Genomic DNA, 21,468 nt, shown 5'->3' on the forward strand with positions numbered 1-21,468 from the left:
CGCAAATGCAAGTGCTCAAACAACGCTTCGACAAATACATGCACAAGGGGTGAGAAGAAGCAATGCCCCCTGTTAAGGCCCAAAATGTTCTGAGCCGAGCATAGTAAATCACCGAGCAGGACCAAATAATCTGTATACTTTTTAACGTTTACAGTAAAGCTATTTCTGTCGCGCTAACAGAGACGGCACATGGAGTGTCGTCATAGCGCTTAAATGTGGAGATACTTCCGTCTCCGTTTTAGGCCTCTTCGAGAGTGCCAGCATCACTTGCGATCGCCAGTCGTTGCTTTAAAGTATGACGGTATATATGCATGCAAATATATGACGTGAAATAAGTGCTTACCGCAGTTCAGAAGTATTGCCGGGGCCGCTGGTTCCCCTTCTTTCCAGAACACTGGCTGCGTGCTGCCTCTTAACTTCTTTATGGCTCCCTCCTGGGCCACCAGACTAAAGCCGACATCGGCGTCAGCGAGTGCGCGGACGGGATACACGTCCCATTTTTCCTCCGCCACCCATTTTATCAGTACGTGCGACATACTATCATAAATATATCCACTCACGTGCATTTGACTGATGTGCGCTCTTTTTATAAACGTTTCACAAACAAAAGCAGGCTGTCATAGTTGCGTGCTCTATCTCTATGATGTCGCCAAATGTGGTGATAAAAAAAGTTAATTTTGCTGGCTGAACTATTACAAAGAGTTTACAGAAATTATAAGAAACAATATTTACCTATCATAATAATTTGTGTTCTAACTTATACGTTGTGTGCAATTTAACGCTCTAGGGATGGCTGCTTATCAGTAACGACAGCCAATCTCGAAGGCCGTGTTTGCGCGGGGTCAGGTTAGGTTGACCCAAGCTTGACTACGGCTACGGCCAAGGCAAGGAGCCCAGCGTATGCATGCCCTCTGCTACTGGGTCTGGTTGACGGTCAATGAAAATAAAGTAGACACTCCCAGTAGCCGTCTGCGCCGCAAGCTCACATATGTTACTGAAAATTATCTTTGCAAGTGTTCTATACAAACCAATGTTTTTTTTATCAAACCAGCAACATCCTTCAATTGCTATACCATCCCCCAAGTACGAACAAAAATGATAACGTGGTCTTCCGGCAGACCGCCGCTCGTTGATTGGTTCCCCTCACGAGGCCCCGTTACTCTTTCTCCGAGTGACGTGATCCAGACATAAGAGCCAGACCGAACCGGTTCCAAAGCGAACCGCTACAGAATACGGCCCCTGATTTATTTTTACAGCGGAGGAAAACTGTTTCGCTTTACCGAGAACCTTACGTTCAGCGCCTTCATTTCAGTTTCTTAGGCAAAACGTCAAGTTGGCGTCACGTTACGAAAGCAAAATGGGGCCATCGGCGCCATTTTATTCGCGTCGCGTCTACGTCACGCAGGATCAGGTCACGTGAGGGATTTTTGTACGACAAATAGACGCATGCCCTAGAAACGGTGCGCGAGAGCGCGCGCCTGCTACGGCTTCCGGAAAAAAATGACGTGTTTCTTGCTCTTTCCACTGATGCAAGTCCGTTCTCCTTGCCCACTCGTTCCTCCCGCCGCCGCGCGTCTGAAGCTGCTCTCAAACGTGTTGGCGCGCTTTGAGCTTGGCGCGAACGTTGAGCTTGCATCGCATACGCGAGCCGCTGCTGCTGCCTCCGTCGCCGCGCGTCAAGTTCTTCTACCTCTTCATCGTCTAACAAGAACTACAGGAGGAGGAGGAGATCAACTTTATTAAAGAAGAGGTTTTAAGGCCTGTTCACACTACACGAAAGAACCGGCGAGTGAAGCGGATTCGACCGCTTTTGACGCCGAGGAGGGCGGAATGCGGCGCGGTGAAGGCAATCGGTCCAGGACCCATTTTTTCCGCTTTCGCCGCAGCCGCGAGTTTCGCTTTTGACGTCATAACGCGTTCAATGTCAACATGGCGGCCAGCATGTCTGAGCGACCGATCTTTTCCGTAGAAATGCTCATCGACGCAATTAAGCAGCACCCCATATTATACGACAAAAGACACTTGAACTTCAAGGACATTGCCTACAAAGAGCAGCTATGGGACAAGATCGGGAAAGAAATGGGAGTGAGTGGTAAGTACAACCGCTATTCACGCTTACTCGCGCCGATGGCGGAGCGACGAGACTTTCTCATTGCCAGTACCTTGTTTCTATGCATATTTTCCGTCAAACATCAGCAAACATTTTTCCCGCGCCGCTGCTTGCTCCTATGCCGTGCATGCTCCGCTCGTGCGCCGTTCGAATGCCTGCGCAGGCATGCACGCGCGACACTGATGGCACCGCGAGAGTAGCGCAGTGTTAAAATAGAAACTTTCCTGTGCTACAACGGTGAGCGTAAAGTGTTTCTAACGATTCATGATCTGCGGCGACAGCCGATGCCCGGCAATTATTGCCGCGGGCAACGGCGGTTGTGTTGTCAGCCGAAGAAGTAACGGCGGTCGAGTATTGCAACAGAGCACAGTAAATACCCGTTAAAAATGATCGGAGGTGCTATGCTGAATGACTCGAAAGAGCGTGAGTCAAAGACAGCATCACGACAGCATACAAAGACAGCATCAGAGCGGTTTGTAAGGCATTTGCATCAAAATGGCAGCAAGACTGGAACTCATGCGTAAATAACAAGTTACATATAACTAAACCCCTGCTTCGCGAGTGGAAATCATGCACTCACCAAGAACGGTTCTATGAGGTAATATTATGTCGACTTCGAATTGGACACACGCATCTAACACACAACTTTTTACTTCGAAACGAAAGTCCACCAACATGCGAGAAATGTCACGAAACGCTCACAGTAACCCACATCATTATATCATGCCCACACACTGAAACACAGAGACAGAAACATTTCAAAAATCTGTATCACTTACATATACCTCTGCACCCTGCCTTAATATTGGGCGATGAGCCACTAGTGCCATTCACTAACCTGTTCCAGTTTTTAGTTGAAACCGATTATCTACATCGACTTTAAGGTAATACAGCTATAACTACCTCAACATTAGATCTTATACTGTCCTGTGACTGGCGCAGCATGGCCTTAGTCGCCTTTGCGCCATTAAACCCGAATTAACTAACTAACCGAAAGAGCGCGAATGAAAGCGAACAAACAGTCCATCAATTCGCTTCATTCTACTTGACAAAAGTGCCTTTTATTCTCCGCAGGTTCGTTGTGTCAAAAAAAGTTTAAGAACCTGAAGGACACATTCGCGAAGATTCTAAACCAAATTCGAACAAGCATGAAGAGCGGAGCCGGTGCCGCAGACGTCGCCACTATCAAGTGGAAACACTTTCTGCCAATGCAAGCAATAATGGAGCCAATTTCAGAAGAGCCAATGTGAGTGGAGCAATTTTCCAATATCTACACGAGCATTTGTAGCCTTGCTTGTTATATGTTATCCATGCAAAAACCCAGGAGGGAACAGAACCTACAGTCTTAAGTTAGCAACCTTTCAGAGTGCTCTCCTTATGTGTAAATATATTTTTGCAGGCTCTATTCAAGCCTTGACTTCCTTCCTGAAGAGTAAGTTCCTGAACAATGTTTTCTATCATGTACAGGTTGCGACTCCTGCCAGTCATGACAATATCTAAAATGAATTTATCACAGTGTTATTGCCCAAACTTAAGCCGTCAAATAATTATAGGTTTATTCATTTAATAACTGTTGTGCACTGGAAACAGAAATCTCCAGGACCAAGATGAAGTGCCGGGAACTTCTGGCTCCTCAGTTCCGTCAAGTGGCCCAGCAACACCAGCAGCTGCTGCAACTGAAAGGTAAAGAACTTGTAATATAGGTATACAAGACTGCAATAACTGAAATGCCTTGCAGTCTGTACAAACATGGCATTTACACACTCATTTTTTACAGCCAACCAACAGAAGATGACTTAGAGTCTGACACAGATAGGTAGGTGGAACACTGCGACTCAAGCTTTTTCATTTCTCATGTAGCCCATGCTTGCATCTAACCGCTTGCTATAGTGCCTCTGGAGTGAATGCATTTCGCTGCTGAGAAAGGTTCAATTTTTTCGGAGGACTCCAAGGCGGAAAAAAGGACGGCGGTCACCAAGGAAACAACAGAGGTAAATCAAGAATGATTACATAATACACGACTTCTAAAAAAACTGTTTCAACTTGCAGCCCATTGAAAGCGCCTCAGCATGCTGCTGTAACTGCTGCCTGTATGGAGCACCTCCAGGCGGTGCGGACTGAGAGGCAGCAGAAGCAACAACTGCAGCGGGAGCCACAAGATGTCGTATACCATACGTGCATGGCACTTGCCGCACAGCTGAGAATGCTTGGTCCTAGAGACCAGTCAGATGCGATATTTGAAATTCAAACAATGATGCACCACCGACTCCAAGGAGCCATGAATGAACAAAATTCGCACTAATGTTTTATAAGCTTACTTCATCCACACATATTTCTTCTACTTTGCTGCACCACTGTAACACTATACTTTTTACTTCTGTTTACCTGTTATGCATCGTTTCTTTTTTTCTCTTACTTGATTTAGACTATCATCCATTGCTTATGTGTTCAAATGTTATTTATTATGAGCTGAACTTCTCCCTTTTTGTATTGCTTTTACAAACGCACTGTTAATAACATCCCCTTTACACAATGCTCACGGGCCTGTAAGGTATCTTAAATACACAAACATTTTGGATGGCATTTCTTCCTTTGGCATTTCTTGCTTGGCCCATTTTCAGATTTACTGATATATGGAATATGTCAGGAAATACGATTTGTGCAGTACTGAAAGGGTGTGGTATTCATCTGCAACTACCAATGAAAACTATTCACCTTTTTACAAAGCCAGCTGTTGTAGGGTTGACTGCTGCCATATATATAGGTGCAGACACAAGTAAACAGAGCATGCTATTCCTTTCTAATTGCAATCAGGCCTTTCTTTTTGACATGCAGAAACAGTTTGTCCATGAGGAAGCGCACAAGTGTCCACCAGCAGCCTGCACATATTGCAGATGCCACTTTCAATTACTGAACATGTGAAAAATATTAGAAGGCAAGAGCGTGCTGGATTTGCTATTGTCTGCATCCGTACCTGCAACATACGTATGTCTCAAGAATAATTTTTAGAAGACAGCAAAGTGTACGAGCGTGCTGTCATCACTGCAGGCAGGCAATGCAATATAAAATGTGTTTAAAGTGGTTGTACGTAAAAAAAATGTTACCATTACTACACTCTGCTGCTCCTGATCATCTCCTCTTGCCAGGGGACCTTGTCGCTTCCGATGAAGTGTTTGCAAAGCCTGTCTCGTGTAGTCTAGGCAAGCCTAAACACAAAACAAATGGAACATTGAAGCGTAAGGGCTCGCTCCAACATGTGGCAATTAACTACTAATCATAAAAGCAAGCTATTTGGGGGAATAGTAAGTAAACAGCAGTCCCAGTTTTGTTTGCAGATATTTCCACAACATGATTACCTCGTTGGGTGATAACCTGTGGCAGGCACAGGAGCCAGTCCGCCATGTTTATCCGCTTCTTGCCTCCAGGTTCCATCGGTTTGACGTCTCTGCCAATCTTCATTATCAGTAGTTCCAGGTGGGCAGTAAACTGCACGAGAAGAAGCTGTTTCTGTCATCAGAAAATTGTGCGAGCATACACACGCTGATATAATCCGTCTGATGTTTTCATCTTTGGCTTTAAATGGCTGGCGCAGGATGCGCCACCTTTGAGCCAGGATCCCAAAGGCATTTTCGACAACTCGTCGAGCCTTGCTCAGTCTATAGTTGAAAATTCTTTTTTCTTGTAGCTGTGAAAACTAACCTGGTGCTCCCTGAACATCTGGTTGCTGAGCTTGCCCGTCAACACAGTTTCCAAACAAAGGGGGCAGACCTGCAGAAGGAGTGCCGCTTCAGTTTCCTTATCAAGTTGTGTAAATTTGCAGGTATAAATTATCCCCAAGATCTAGCACACTACATTTTTACCCGAACAAATGTGCTACAGATAATCACGACCTGTCAGAAATAACTGCAATGGCAACATTTAGAGTGGTTTAGGTCAATGGAGGAAAAGGATCTTTCCATGCTTGTATACAATCCCTCATTTGCATAAATTTGCAGCACTGGCTGATGACACATATATCATATTACGAGACCCTTAAAAGTGTGTAAAATCAGTGCTCAAGATCTAGCTAGTGGCTAGTACTGTAACGACCAAGAATTGACGAAGGTAATTGTATTACTTACTCTTCCTTGCATACGGCCTCATGAGGTAGGTTTTCAGAGAAAACGCTTCGTCTCCTACAAAGAAGTAGAGCGTGCTGCCAATGTTGGCCAGAGTCTTCAGGAATCCTTAGCAGACTTTGGTCAATTCTTTTGAAGAACGGGCGCCGGCCAAAATTACCCCCATCTGATTCGCTGCCATTGTGGCCTACTTCTGCAAACAAGGACCTAAGAGTGGAGTGGAAACAAATTTTGTTATATTCACATGATCTGGTTCAAGGAAACATAGGCACATTTAATTTGCTATGGCTGCCACGTCACTCACATGAAAACTAATCATGACAGTTGACTGTTGCATACATCAACATGCAGCTCAAACACCAACTAAATGATACAACTACAACCTTCCTCATTCATTGAGGAGTTTTATAGATGACAAAGCTAGAGAACCTCTAGTCAGAATCTGACAAGGTCTAGCCGTAAGTGACTTACAGTGGTTAGTAAAAAGCAAAAAGCGGTTTTAAACTTTACTTGAAAGGTGTTTTTGTAAAATAAAGTTGCATCAATTATATCTCTATGTTTTCATTATAAGTTCTTAAGAAAGCATCCCTTACTGGCTGTTTTGTGAAATTAACACTACCGATGACTACTTAGAGGCCGTCTATTATTCTTATGCATCTACCACATTACATCGTGCTCTCTGGGATTGAGGCATTGATTGAGATGATTGAGATTGAGATTCCAGATGCGCTCAAACTTTTCGGAGACCTAAGTTTAAGGCAGAAAAAAAACGCAATTGATATGTTAAGCACAAGCCTCGAAGATAACCTCAGGCGGGGGATGTGTAACATGCTCCATGTAGAATATCAGTTCTAGAAGTCGTAGTAGTGATTTGTACCCTCGACAATGACACTGAAATTATTTATTCTGACAATGATGCTTTTATGCAGACTTTCTTTTACTGGTCGCTTTAGTTTCAAGGAGAGGTCACGAAGTTTCAGTGCCTAAATTGCATTTTATCGCTGCTGTCACTGGTTTACGCTCTATGCAGTATGTGCAAGGAAATGAGATCAAAGAACTTACCCTTAACCATTCATCTGGAGATGATGGCGTTATAACATATATAGGGCCAAGCACTTCCCAAATGGCCAGGCACAACAAGGTTGCACGTTGTGGACCTGCCAGCCAAGAAATTAAAGGCAGATGACCGCAGGGTATCGCCAACAGCCAGCAATGTGAAAAGAGGGAAGAGAAGGGACAAACAAATTTAGCTATGCTCGCTAAGTAAGCCTTCATGTGTACTGTGGTTCCAAAGCGATGGATCCAATCGCCTCCAGTTCCAGCAGCTGTTTTCAGTGGATAAAATGATAACACCAACCGTAATCCACATGAAGTTCAAGAACCAAGTCATCAGGCGCCGAAATAATGAAAGGAAATGTGTTCTAAATTCCTCGCATTCTTTCAAGTTATGCTGTATCCGTTACGTGCTTCACAGTATCCCTGATATGACTAGTAGTTTGTTTTCGGAGCAAAACAAAAAAGCAAAGCAATATTACAGCATGTGTACAACAGGGCGTGCACAACAGCAAAAATATGTTCCCATCACCTAATAACTTGCGCCAGGCGGTGGTCTGGAGGTATAGCCTTGCGAAACCGCGTCTTTTTTATTTTTTTTTGCGATGCGGGGGCCAAGGAGCTCCATCAGTGTGTCAAAGCTGCTGGGTGACATGCGCAGGAAGCTGCCGAAAGAGAACCGACAGTGAGAAGAAAGCACATACAACGCCCCTGTGTGCTCTATCATGAGTGTTGCAAATCCAAACGTGTACCGTGAAATGCTCCTCTCGCTTAAACCGCTCGATTAATGGCGCTTAATTTGCGCAGAGATGGCATACAACAGTCTTGCTTTTTCAACACAACGTATGGGTGATGTACTCGCCGGATTCCATCAATTACATAGAAATCGGCCCCTCTGCAGCATCGGCGAACTATAACAGTCAGCTTACGCAAAGCTGATGCCGGTAGTGCCATTTGGTGCCCATACATATTGCAGCTTCAAAGGTAAATCGTTCCAGAATAAACAAAACAAGCGTTACTCGGAAGGCACCACCAGTATACGCGACAGCTGCTTGTTTAAGGTCTCCGATGCTGCAGCCGACACGGATTTCTAAGCAATTCTGATCGATTCAGGCAAGTACATCCCCCAAACGTGATATTTAAAAAGCAAGACTCGTATGCCATCTCTGAGTCAAATAACGCTAATAAGTAGCAGTTTAAACCAAGCGAGGCATTTTGCAATGCGTTTAGCGCTGCAACAGTCACAGTCAAACTTTGATAAAACACCACGTACAGACACGTATACTAACTCTCTGTAGTACTCGACGTCTCGATCGCGAAGCAGTGGCAAGAGATTGTTCGCCGGTCCCAAGCTATCCCGCTTCTGCAAGGACGGGCGGACCCACTACCGTCGTCGCCGCCGCCGCGATCTTGGTTGCTCAGCCCGTCGCAGCTCTTGATGCATAGCCGTCATTTAGTTGCAGAGGAGAATCGTGACAATTTCTTCTTCTTCCGACATTTCCTCGTCTTCTGAAAAGCTCGCCATTGTGCTGTGCTCAGTATCTTGCAGCTGGAAGCCCAGCAACGGCGCAATAGAAGCAGACACAACAAAAGCCCGCGAACGAGAGGCACTCACGTCAACTCTCGTCTCGTTCGCGAAACCGAAAAGCAACCGTAAAAGAAACTGCCGCGAGATCTCGCTGTCGTCGCGGAAAAGCGAGAAGCGGCGGCGGATCCGCCGGTGCGCGCCTCAACAGATAAAACACTCTCTTTTTTCCGGCAAACAAATCCGCTTCGCTCGCCGAATTTTCGTAGTAGTGTTAGCCACCATAGTAGTGTGAAGGGGCCTTTAGGCGGGGGGATGGGGTCACGTTCCCCTCCCCGCGGTGGGCTCCTCTTCTAGGCCGGACGCCAGGTGGCCGACAGACGATCTCTTCGGCCCGCTCCGTCACTCGGAGTTGAACGAACCTCCGGGTCCGAGCTGAGCAGCGCGGCCTCCCACTGCGATTGGGTAGGGAGCTGCAAACTGTTCGACGGCTTGTCTTGATTACATGAGTATAGGATGTGTGGTGTGTCTGCCTTATGGTGCCCACAGAGAGAACAGACGGGGCTGAACTGCTCTGGGAACCATATGGAGTATATGTAAAGATTAAAGAAAGTGTCTGTTTGGAGCTACCGCCAACTGACTTGTGTTTTACTTAGAGATCTATGTGGTTCTGGGAAGATTTGCCGTTCTTTCTTAAAGTGAGTAGTAATTTCTTTGTAGGTCGTCATTCGCTCCTTGGCCGACCTGAGCTCGGGGTATTTCTAGGATGGCCCGAATGGGCGGGAACCCAGATCAATGTGATCTGGCGGGTATTGGAGATTTTTTGTAATATTTTGATGGTTGCTGAGTGGGCCATTTCTTTGCAAAAATTTCGAATTGAGGTTTTAGAGTCGCTGATGATGTATTTGGCAGTGGTGGAGGTAATGGCTATAGCTATGGCAGCTTCTTCGGCCTCCTCCGGAAATTTTGTTTTATCGATTGTCGCCTATGCGAGGGGAGAACCTCGATGATCGACAACTGCCAGGGAAAAGGCGTCTCTGACCGCATGTTCTGCCACGTCCACATGCGCCGTGTCTTTCTGAACTGAAAATCTTGAAGTTTTTGTGCCCTAGTCTTTCTCCTGTCTGTATCGTAGTGTGGATGCATGTTTTTGGGCAGAGGATGGCCTATTAAGTGTACGTGCACGTGTCTTGGAATTGGCAAGGTGTGTGCACGGGTTCCTTCATATTGTATTCCTGCCTTCTTTAGGATGAAACGTCCCGTTCCAGTGCCTGATGGTCTTTCGTATTGTGCGGTGAGGTGTGCTTCCATCATTTCCGCTAAGGTGTTGTGAATTCCTAACTGTAGTAGTTTTTCATTTGGGGTATGACGGAGGAGGTGAGCGCAATTTTGTAGGATTGTCGAATTAAGAGAATCCACGTCGTCCCTTTTTCTGGCTGTGAGGGTGACGTATGGTGTAGAGTAGATGACTCTGCTAAGAACGAAGGCCTGAATTAGTTTCCTGGTCGCGGCTTCTTTAACTCCTCCTCGCCTATTCGCGATGCGTCTGATGAGGAAGGAGATTTGGGTGACGGTGTTCCTCAGCTTCCTCATTAGTGTGTCGTTTTTTTGGTTTGACTGTATCAGCATTCTCAAGATTCTTAGTGTTTCCACTTCTGGGATGGCTGCCCCTTCCGCGTATATTTTGATCTCAGGCGCTTTATTTTTTCTTTGACGCTTTGGGTGTAAAAGGAGGAGTTCAGATTTTTGGGGGGAACACGCAAGACCCGCGACTTGTGCCTCCTCTAATACTACATATGCCGCTTGTTGTAGCGTATCTTGTATCGTGCCGATACTCCCCTTGGTTGTCCTGAGGGTGATATCGTCCGCGTACAAGGAGTGTTCTAGGTCTGGGATTTTGGCGAGTTCGTGTGCCATTTTGATGAGGGTTACATTGAATAAGGGGGAGAGGACCGATCCTTGCGGCGTTCCTCTGTCTCCTAAAGTGAAGGTGTCGGATTTGATTGTGCCAATTTGAATTTTAGCCGTTCTATCGGAGAGAAAGTCTTTGATGTAGTCAAACGTTCTTTCGCCTACATTCAACGGTGAAAGAGAATCTAGGATTGCTTTGTGTTTGACGTTATCAAATGCTTTGGTTAAATCTAGAGTTAGGATTGCCTTTGTGTTCCTTTCTTGCTCCTGAGAAAGGACCTCGTTTGCTAGTCTGAGCATCGTATCCTGTGTTAATAAATGTGGTCTAAAGCCGACCATAGTGTTTATATATAAATTTTCTTTGTGCATGTGGGACCGCAGTCTGTCTAGTATGACGTGCTCTATCAGTTTTCCTATGCAAGAAGTAAGCGAAATAGGTCTGAGGTTTTCGAGCGCGAGCTTTTTGCCCGGTTTTGGGATGAATTTAACGATGGCATGTTTTCAAGACGCTGGGAGTTTTCCTTCCCTCCAACACTCGTTCGCAAAGTCCGTGAGGGCTGTGATGGAAGCGGCGTCTAGGTTTCTGAGTGTCTTATTGTTAATGAAGTCCTCTCCCGGAGCGGATGTCGTGCGTATCTTAAGGAGGGCTGCTCTTATTTCCGCCATCGTTATGTCAGCGTCCAGGATGGGGTTAGGTTGTCCTTTATAATCGGGTAGGGACTTCGTCTCTCGAGTTGTGCAGAAGTATTTCTGCTGTAGCGTGTTTATAACCTCTTGATCCGTGCCTGGGTCTATGTTTAAAATTTTGGTGATTTCCTTTTGAGTCGTAGCTTTGTTTGATTCCGGATCAAGGAAATGCCGCAGAAGATTCCACGTCTCTCTCGTGCCTAGATTGCCATTTACATTTTTGCAGATATGGTTCCACTGCTGTCTTGCGAGTTCCGCGGAGTGGTGTTGAATTTCTTCCGTGAGTGTGAGTATCCTGTGTCTAAGCTTTTTGTTGTATTTTTTCTTAAAGGGATACAGAATAAAAATCGAAGAATATAGAGAAAGCCCCACAGTTGCATTCCTAAGACACGATTGCTATAGTATATAGTCATTATTCGGGTTACTTTTGAGCGGATGGCTTTATTTGTGACTCTCTATGAGCGGCCACCGCGTCCCTCGCAAAGCACTCCGGACAACAAGCCGGCGGATCTGACGTCACACCTACCCTCAGCAGCCGCGGAGCGAGCTGGCCGGCTGCGCTGTTTTGTTTTCCTCGCGCTGCGCAGTGCAAAATGCAAAGTTCTAGCAGAAAGGAGTCTGGTTCTAGTGAGAGCGATAGCATGAGCGGAACTTATGACTCCGACTTGGATGAGTGGCCTACTGAACGACCACGAGCGATAAAGGCGGATGCCTACCATCCGTCCGCGTCTTCAAGCGAAATTGACGACGACCCGCTGCAGCAGTCCCCCTCCGCGGTGCCGAGAGAGTCTGGACCACGGTGTAAGAATACATTTAGGTGTTGACACTGCGCTCGGCGGCGCGACCAGGACTTGTTCGCCGCTCCCTGCGCTTCTCTCGAACGCTGACAGATGGCGCTACGCACCCGGGGCCCCTAGTCGCCGAGCTTCAGCAGCCGTAATGCAGATGCCACGGGATCTTTCGGTACCGCTGCGTGTACGCGTGCTTTGTGAAGTGCGGCAAGACAACGAAGGATTGAAACTGCTGTCGACACCAAATAATTTTGGGCTACTTCGTGTTTTTCTTGCTGAGACTGCATGAATGGGCGGAACAGCAGCGAGGACGCAGCCCTGTGCTGCTTCCGAGCTCGTTATCGAAATGCGTTCATAGCAAATTTTTTTTTCGTTGATCCGCACGACTGCTGTGAGCATAGTTAACTACACTGCCTCTTAAATATAAAAGGTCGGACTCAACGCGCCCACATTTGGCCTGAAGAGCCTACGCGTACATTCAAGCATTGCTTGAGCAGTGTATTGCGCCAATGCTGCGAGATGACCGCCGTGTTGAGAACATGGTTAACTTCGGCCACCTGGAGTTCTTTAATTTGCACAGAAACCTCAAGGACGTTTCCGCATTTCGCCTGCATCAGAAATACTTACTCCGCAGCCACGAATAGAACCCGCGCTCTTGTGCTGTATTGCAGAACGCCACTGCCGCTATACACGCGAACGCCGGGACCAAAACAAAAATCCAAGTGTGTATTTTCGGCTTTTTAATAGCAAGTGCAGTCCACAATTAGGTACGCGAAACGCAAATAGTTACTGGAAATGCCACTGGCGTTGTTTCTGCCAATCTTATCCCTCAGGTCGGCACCGACGATGCTGAGTGGTTGTCTCTAGCACTAGGCCCGAGAACGTAGGTGTAATGCCGGCTGCGGTGGCCGCGAAACAACGCAAAAGGTGCCCGTGTGCTGTGTGATGTGAAGAATCCCATGTGGTCTAAGTTTGGAGCCCTCCATTGCGGCATCTATTAATGCCCATATGCCCCTTCGGGATATGAACAGCACAATTTGCTTTTTTTTTTGCTCAAATGCGGCCTGAATAGCCATTCTGTTGAACAAACAAATTTATTACTACAAGTAGCCTCTCTGAGAGATGTGATTTCCTGTAGTCACTAGGTTACGCACAAAACACAGTGAATCACAACCTACTGGGCTACTTTCGTGTAATCAAGAGCCAAGACCGTGACTGCAATTGTGATGATCACTGCATTCGTTTATTTGGACGATACACTGAGCGAATCATCCTCTATCATCTAGGATGAGCACAGCTTGGCCTGTTTTTTTCTTGACACTGCTTTGTCATGACTGCATTGGTGTGCTTACAATGCTGCCTCATACGCATGCTGACGTAATAGTGGAGGAGCTGTGCGAGTACTTCTTCCTTGTGATCAGCACATGGGAATGTCATCGTGTATGTATCTATCACTGCGTCTATGGTGTCCCAGTACACCGTGTGGCAGTCTGCATAGTCAACAAAAAACCGCTCCGTATGCTTTAGAAGGTCAAATATGTTGACGTTAGGGTGGGTAAGACCCCCTCTGGTCTTCACATTTGTTAGAGCTGCTTCAGCAAAAGAATTATTTTTTACGCTGAAGGCTGACAAGCAAGCAGCGCAGCTGGTAACTCTTCGCATCTTTCTGCACAAAAAACCGGTGACATAATAAAGTATGCAGTCTGTAATTTGCCCTCCGTCTGATTTGTGTTTCCGAACGATATCTTCACATTCCCAGTCTTCTACTGAAACTAGATCGTCTAGCTTTTCTTTAATTTGATTGATGAATCCAGGGCATGATGCCACTTTGTCGTCTGTTCTAATGAGAGCCCTGAAATATGACGCATCCAGCAATGGTTCCTCACCCTCGACGACTTTGCAATTGCCATACTTCGGAGGTTTAAGGATACTGTAGATCGACAGCGTCTGCTAAAGCTGCATAAAGGTGGGCATCGAAGGGTGATCATTCTGGCTTCCTGCCAACCGTATTTTGCCAAAGAACCGCTCGATAGGATCTTGGTTCATTTTGTTGGTTAGGACATATTTGAAGTTGTGGCAATCAAGCAGCACCTCACAAAGATCCAAAGTGGACTTCAATGTGACTCGAAGTCCCTCGCAAGTGCTCTTTGTCAAGAACATGTCGTTTATAATGTTGCCACTTTCCAGTTCTCTTTCCCAGCTGTCCAGCCAGTCAATTCCATGCTTGAGAATTGCGAGGTCTCGGCTGTTCCTTGTGATCCCTTCTGCTAGAAATCGCCTGTTCAGTGCATCAAACAAATTGTTTAAAAACAACGTGAATTCTTGAGTTTTCTCGCTGCCTATGAGTTTGCGGATACCTTGTTCCCGATAAAACTGAATACCCACCGCCATGGAGCGGCTAAAGACTTGGGTGGCTAACTTCACACGCATCTTCTCACAGTTACTCGGGTATATGTGAGAGTGCGTTATTTTCGGGCAGACTTTTAGGCCCCCCGCGTTGGCAACGTCTTCCTTGTAGACTTCAGCATAGTACTCCCACTTGATCCACTGTCCTTCGTTTTTCAAGTATCGCTGCTGCTTAAGTCTATTTCTCACACACTTAAACAAGTGTGGAGTGTCAGAAAACGCAAAAACTTTTCTTTCAGGGTCAACTGGTTGCGTGAACGAGTTGCAGCTCTCCTTGAGGCTTCCATTAACACCTAGAATGTTCCACATGCTCCTGTTTGTTGACGCGCCATCACAGACAAACCCATGAATCTTTGCACCGGCTTCTTCGAGCATCACAATAGCTTGGAGAAGCAACTGAGCGAGAATGGAGCCTTTGGTTGCATTTTTTGCAGCGAACACCCCTATAGGTTGAGCGTAGCTATCGCCAAAAGGACAGAACATGAAAACGAGGGCGTGATCAGCGAGCTCATCAGCGTTTCCAGCGTCTTTTGCCAGCCCTACATATGTCATCGTGCGAGAATTGACACGTTTACTTTTTCTAACCTGCATTTCATCGAACATGATAATCCCATGTCGCTTGAAGTCGTCCATTTTTTCTATTTTCCTTTTCAGAGCAGAAAAGAACTTGCTGTCAAATCCCGACTTAAATCCCACCATAGAGACATACCGGCGTATTGTTCGGACTGACGGCAATGCGAGCACTTCGTTTTCCATCAGGAACCTGTAGGCTGCTGGTGACCTGATATGAAGGAGCAAGCAAAGCAGGATCCAGCTGTCCGAGTATCGTCGTCCCTTCTTAGAACCAGTCTTGCCGGCAGCCACACATTCCTTTAACACAAGCTGCTGTGCCTCAGTAAGGTTCGCATCACGAGAAATGCGGTCAAGTGTTTCATCACTTAATTGTTTAAGCTTGGCTTTGCATTTGCTCAGTTCCGCCTCAAGCTTTTTTTTTCCTTTTAGAAGTCGCACTTTGGACCTGTAGCAGGAAATTCTTGCCTTCCGCAAAAGGTCAATGCGGGCTTTTTTGGAAGGGCTGCTTAAAAGACGAATGTGCTTCATTTCTCCTCTCTTCTTCATACGGGAGTAATGTATCCGGAGTGTGTCTTTCAATCTTTCGCAACGGTCGCAACTTGCTTGTTCAGAAAATAACATGCAGTTTCTGTGCCGCCACACGCCACATGCGTCGATATATGCACACTCGGGTTGGATGTTACCCGCCGTGGTTGCTCAGTGGCTATGGTGTTGGGCTGCTGAGCACGAGGTCGCGGGATCGAATCCCGGCCACGGCGGCCGCATTTCGATGGGGGCGAAATGCGAAAACACCCGTGTGCTTAGATTTAGGTGCACGTTAAAGAACCCCAGGTGGTCAAAATTTCCGGAGTCCTCCACTACGGCGTGCCTCATAATCAGAAAGTGGTTTTGGCACGTAAAACCCCAAATATTATTATTATTATTCGGGTTGGATGTTGTGGTACATCTCGCCACCGGGGCCACCAGCGCATACGTGCAGGTTGTGAAACTTGTGAATCACACTCTCCAAGTCGCTTAGGCCGCATGGAACAACATCGCCGCTTATGGCGTTGACAGTTATAGGGTGACCATAAATGAAGGCACGCAGTGACAGCATTCCGCTGGATGAAACTGTAGCATCTAATGACTTCCTCAGGAAAGGTGCCTGGTCGCGTTTCTTCGCCAAAGCCACTTCCGTGAAGACTACAGCCTCCACACCAAAGCTATCAACAACTTGTGTTGCCCACGAGGTTCCAGGAAGTTGAATGCTGGATACATAACTCGAGAGACATGAAAATGTGAGCGGTTCCTTTTCATCTTGGCCGCTGACAGACACTCCCTCGTGACTTTCCTCGACTAATCCGAGGCTGCTGCATGCTGCCAATGGTGCTTCAGTCTGGACGTGACACAATCCATCTGGACCACCCTAATGTGGACTCGTGCGGTTGTCCTGACGAAAAATGAGAGAAATTATATCAGTGCAAATGGATTTAAGGTATTGTTATAAAACATATGCTACTATCAAAAGCAGCCAAACCCAAAAAGCTACAGGCAAAAGTTTCGCGGACTGCTTCATAAGCTAAGGGCTTAATCATGCTCTATGTTAACAACAGCTAAATTATTTAATGTCCTGGGCTGGGCAGTTACTATTAACCTGTATTGCAAGCAACTGTATCTCGTTATCCAGGGGCACCTATAGGTATCTATGGCATGCCGGGAGGACCGATACGGTTAGCAGAAAGTTATGTACAGGGAACACTAAGCACCTAGAATATTAAGTACCCGGAGCAGTGCAGAAGAGAACAAACTTTAACGTCATGAACGCCAAGGAAGACGGAGGTGGCACTTGAGGAGGTGCCTCCAAGTTCCATGGTGGGAGAAGGGCACGTTCCTTGATCACTCCACTCACATGTCTGCAGTTTCTTCTGAGGGCTCGATGATGGATCGGTGCCTTTTTGTTTTTCACAGACCGTCCCAACGGGCAGTGCGACAGCGGCGGGAGCGGGCCGCTTGCTTGACTGATCGCCACACGTGGCCGTAGACAGTCGTTTTCTAGGAGGCTTTCTTGACCTTGTTGGTTTTGTCAGATATTTCGGACACCCGGGAAAAATACTGGGCACAGCATTCGCCGACAGCACCGGGATCTTCTTCGGTACATTTAAAAGTACCTTGCCATTGAACTCGGCATAGTACGATTTTGATATCATATGCTCGGGAAAGTGCTTCGCGCAGACGTGGTCGCTCGGTTGCAATATCCTATCTGCTCTGGGAATTGCCCGGCGCCAAAGTTCTAAGCGAGCAGGCTCCGACGGAGCTTTAAAAAGTGAAACTTGATCCGGACAACTCCGGTAGCCCGAACTGCAGTTGGGTACGAAGCACATCTTACCCATAATTGCGTCTAGCAGACTTCTGGACCCGGCTGAAGTTGACAGGTGTGTCACAGCAACAAACAACAGATCACAGACACAATGCACATAGGCCGCGACGACCGTCCATGGCGTCGGCCCGCGCCACCACGTGCGTTTCCACAACTGTCAATCCGGCTTGTGCCAAACCGCGACACAAAAAGCTAGTTCTCGCAAAATTTGCTCGACCACGATGGAAGCTGACGACGTGGAAGCTGAGATCGTGGTGTTCACAGCTTGTGGTGCACTCTTTCAGCCCAAAACATCGACCAACGCAGCCTAAAAGGGCACCTAAAGCAGGGCACGCCGGAGAAGGGAATATACGGCTCTGGGCACGCCGCTTGCCGCACCGAAAGCGAAGGGCCTCTGCTCCGTTAAAGCCCCTCAATTTTCCAAAAGTAGCGCCATTCTTAGATCTTTCCGCCACCCCGCTCACCCAGGCGCTTCCTCCTCCGCTCCTCCTGTCGCCCCAGCCTCCTCCGCTCCCCCATTGGCCAATCTGTGTCACGTGAAAGCGGGCCCCGCGCTTTTGTATATTTTTTTCTTTCCGGCGCAGAGCAGGCGCCGCGCTTTTGTATATCTTTTCTTTCCAGCGCGCTGCGACCCCCATTTTTGGGCCTCCGCGACGAAGTACGGCAGGCGGTTTGAAGGAGCGCGGTAGTTTTATACAATGTGTTAGGGCCGAGTGCTTAATTACGATGCCGTGCTGCTGCGCCTACGGTTGCCACAACAGACCCAGTGACGGCAAAAAGCTTTTTGTTTTACCATCCGCCGGGCGCAACGCAAAACGAAGAAAAGTGTGGATTCACAAGATCGGGCGGGCTGACTTCGAGCAAGTGGCAAAGAACGCGCGGCTTTGTTAAGTGACACGGCTCCTCCAACCTCTTCTTTTGACGCCCGTGTCAAAACGGGCCCGTGTCCAGTGCATTGGGGGTGCGTTAAAGAACCCCAGCTGCAAAAAAAATTAATCCAGAGCCCCCATTATGGCGTGCCTTATGAGATCGTGGTGTTGGGATGTAAAACCCAAGAATCAACTTTTCTTCTGTCTTGTGTGCCTTGACTGTTCCAGTTAACGCAACACTGCTTCCTTGTGAAAACTTACAACGCAAATAATACAGACGCACGTAGTATACAGAGATAAAATTAGCACTTCAACAAAAGTGTTGCTGGTGCCAATGAGGGAGGGGGATAATTATTTTCTGAACCTCTTTCCAGTTGTCCCATCAAGTTCCTTCTTTCTTTTCTATCAAATTCTAACCATTTGCACTGTAATAAATAAATAACGATTTCATATGCTGGTAAGTTGTTAAAATTATCTGTACCGCCTATGTGTGAAAACGTTGCTCATGGCCACCACAACCTGTGCATGAGCTACGTACATCTGTAAAAGGCGCGGAACAGAAACGGCCCTGCTGCCAGGCATTGCTGACCGCAGACAGTCGGAATCTCTCACGCGCCGGCCGAACAAAAGCATCCTGCAGGTACGTAAATTAACCTACGAAACCACGTGCACATACTTTCGCACTGTCAAAACCTGAAACTCTGGTAATTACTCGCGTGTCTGAGCACACCGCGTGCTTGTGTCGTGTTTCAGCAACACGAACTTTCAACGTGCGCGCGCTTTACGCCTTAAATACGCCTTGAATAATGGTGCTTTTCTCTATTTCTTCCGCAAATCCGACACGACATTCTTAAGGCCAGTTACCGACTGACAAAGCAAGATCTAGATTGAAAAAACTGCTCCGCAGGACTCGAACGAACTTTTCCGCAGATTTCCTCCCGTAGCGTGTTAGCCGTCGTCTGCTACGGCAGGCCCACTGCCGGCGGCGCCACCGTCGAGGCCGCGCCGAGCGGAGGAGGAGAGAAGTGAATGGGCGCGTTAAGTTAGCGCGCTCCGAACTCCAAGGGAGCACGCTCGAGTGCGCTCGAGTGCGACGCCTTCGGAGCTTAACTTAACGGCCATTTTCGCCGACTGTTTTCGGGTGCACGAACGTGCCGTCTGGCAAATGTTATGTTGCTTCCGCATCCGCTATTGCACTTCGCGCGCTTCTCGAAAATGGCCCCGCCGACCGTACTTCTGCAGCCCTTGTTTAGACGATGAAGAGGTAGAAGAACTTGACGCGCGGCGACGGAGGCAGCAGCAGCAGCTTACGATGCGATGCAAGCTCAATGCGCGCCAACACGTTGCCGATCTCGCCTGACAGCAGCTTCAGACGGCCGGCAGCGCGGCGGCGAGAGGAACGAGTGGGCAAGGAGAACGGACTTGCATTGGTGGAAAGAGTAGGAAAGACGTCATTTTTCCGGAAGCCGTAGCAGGTGCGCGCTCTCGCGCACCGTTTCCAGGATGGTGCGCGTAGAGCGCGCTCCGCAATCACGCACCGGAAGTCGCTTTTTAGTCGTTAAGCTTAAAAGAGCGCGCTCTGCTGGCTAGAGCGCGCTCGAGCGCCTTAACTTAACGCGCCCAATGGCGCTACTTTGGGAGATTGAGGGGCTTTATGCTCCGTAGCGCCCCCGCGCCGCTGCGGTCGGCGCATGTACTAGAGGGCGAACACAATCTGTGCGCGCTCTCCGCCGCGGCGGGCGGCCAGTGTCAACACCTAAATATAGTATTCTTACACCGTGGTCTGGACCAGCGAAGTGGTGTTTACACTGTGCATTCCATGTACACGCGTTCGCCTGGAGAGATCAGGGGCGGCATCATAGGTGGAAACCAGATATAAACGCGGTTCCTGCGGCTCGGATCACAAGCTTGCACCTGTCACGAACGAGTTAGCGAGACGAGAGGCGCACGCCTCATTTGCGCCCAGCGTGATTCGCTTACGCGAACGCTTTGCCATGTTTGGCTTCAACAGAGCGAGGACGCTTATGCCTCAGGCTATGCAATGTCAGGCGACGTAAGGAATTTACTCTGCGCTCTGCGCAAACCGGCTTGCTCCGCCCGCTTGGATGGGTAGCTGCTCGCGCGTAAAACATGAAAGCCACCCATGCACAATACAGGTGCCGTGAGTACACACAGTCAAAAAGAAAAAAAAACGTAGAAATCGTTGAAGATATTAGGGAGTTTTAGTGTTGGGGACGCAAGCGGCTTGCGTACGCAAGAACTAGGGGCGACGTTACTGCGCATGCGCAGACCGCTACGTCTACTTGCGTCCTTGGGTTGCTGGAGCGGCCGAAAACATCGCTGCCCCTAAGAGGTCACGTTACCTACGTGACTCTTGCGGTGTAGGAGAACTTACGAGTAGCTAGCGGGTCGATAATCTAATAAATATTTCGCCAAGTGTCGACAGACGTCGTTTTTATGTGTATTAGAGAGGTATAGCGTGTCTGGTATTCGGATAAACGCAGTTAGGGTGTTGGGGCGGAGCCATAAATGGGAGCGTCCTGCTTGGTGCATCCACCTGGCGGCGCAAAGCTCAAATCGACAAAAGCAGCTAATATTGCTGTAACCAAGTCTATTCTAGTTCGCTGCTGGTGTAAATTATCGGCACTGGCTTAATTGTGTTGCTGCCAAAAATTTATATTCGCAGCAAAGTAAAATACACTTGGTTACTGCAATATTAGCTGTTTTTGTCTATTAGAGCTTTGCGCCACCAGGTGGCAGCACCATGCAGGCCGCTCTAGTTCATGGCTCCGCCCCAACGCCCCAGCCTGCGTTTACCCGATTACCGGACGCTGTAAACCTCTCTATTAACTGCTTCTAATAAAAAGAGTTTAATGTACTTTACTTCATATGCTTCATTTCATATTCTATAACATGATAACGCAGCAACGATCAGACGTTGGTGGTGCTGCGAGCGCATGCGACCTCATTGCGGTTTGCGTTTGGGGCCGCTAACCTATAACACGTTTCTGCTTGCGTACGCAAACGCACCCAAGCGCTTGGGGCCCCAACGCCTTGCGTCCCAAATAC

At 47.8% G+C, this 21,468-nt stretch overlaps 1 protein-coding gene across 2 annotated transcripts; it reads left to right on the forward strand.

Moving 5' to 3' along the window:
* Window positions 1-829: 829 nt before the first annotated feature.
* LOC135909048 (transcription factor Adf-1-like) lies at window positions 830-5,306 on the forward strand. 2 transcript variants are annotated; one of them, XR_010566542.2, is made up of 7 exons: window positions 830-2,092; window positions 3,185-3,356; window positions 3,510-3,542; window positions 3,701-3,793; window positions 3,888-3,926; window positions 4,001-4,101; window positions 4,160-4,260. XR_010566542.2 is itself a non-coding variant. In XM_065440900.2 (7 exons), exons 1-7 carry the CDS (start codon window positions 1,930-1,932, stop codon window positions 4,410-4,412), a joined length of 801 nt encoding a protein of 266 aa, XP_065296972.1. In that variant the 5' UTR covers window positions 830-1,929; the 3' UTR covers window positions 4,413-5,306. The 2 variants fall into 2 exon arrangements, 1 of the variants encoding a protein (XP_065296972.1); XM_065440900.2 differs by having other exon boundaries at window positions 4,054-4,101; window positions 4,160-5,306.
* The last annotated feature ends 16,162 nt before the right edge of the window (window positions 5,307-21,468 follow it).

The sequence above is a fragment of the Dermacentor albipictus genome, chromosome 2 (genome assembly GCF_038994185.2).
Source record: "Dermacentor albipictus isolate Rhodes 1998 colony chromosome 2, USDA_Dalb.pri_finalv2, whole genome shotgun sequence".
NCBI lineage: Eukaryota > Metazoa > Arthropoda > Arachnida > Ixodida > Ixodidae > Dermacentor > Dermacentor albipictus.

Bases quoted from the DNA above. Each gene is read 5' to 3' on its own strand.
- LOC135909048 (XM_065440900.2), top strand. From the start codon at position 1,930: ATGGCGGCCAGCATGTCTGAGCGACCGATCTTTTCCGTAGAAATGCTC. The intron at 3,357-3,509 runs GTGAGTGGAGCA...ATATTTTTGCAG, and splicing joins CCAATTTCAGAAGAGCCAAT to GCTCTATTCAAGCCTTGACT. The intron at 3,927-4,053 runs GTAGGTGGAACA...ATTTTTTCGGAG, and splicing joins TTAGAGTCTGACACAGATAG to GACTCCAAGGCGGAAAAAAG.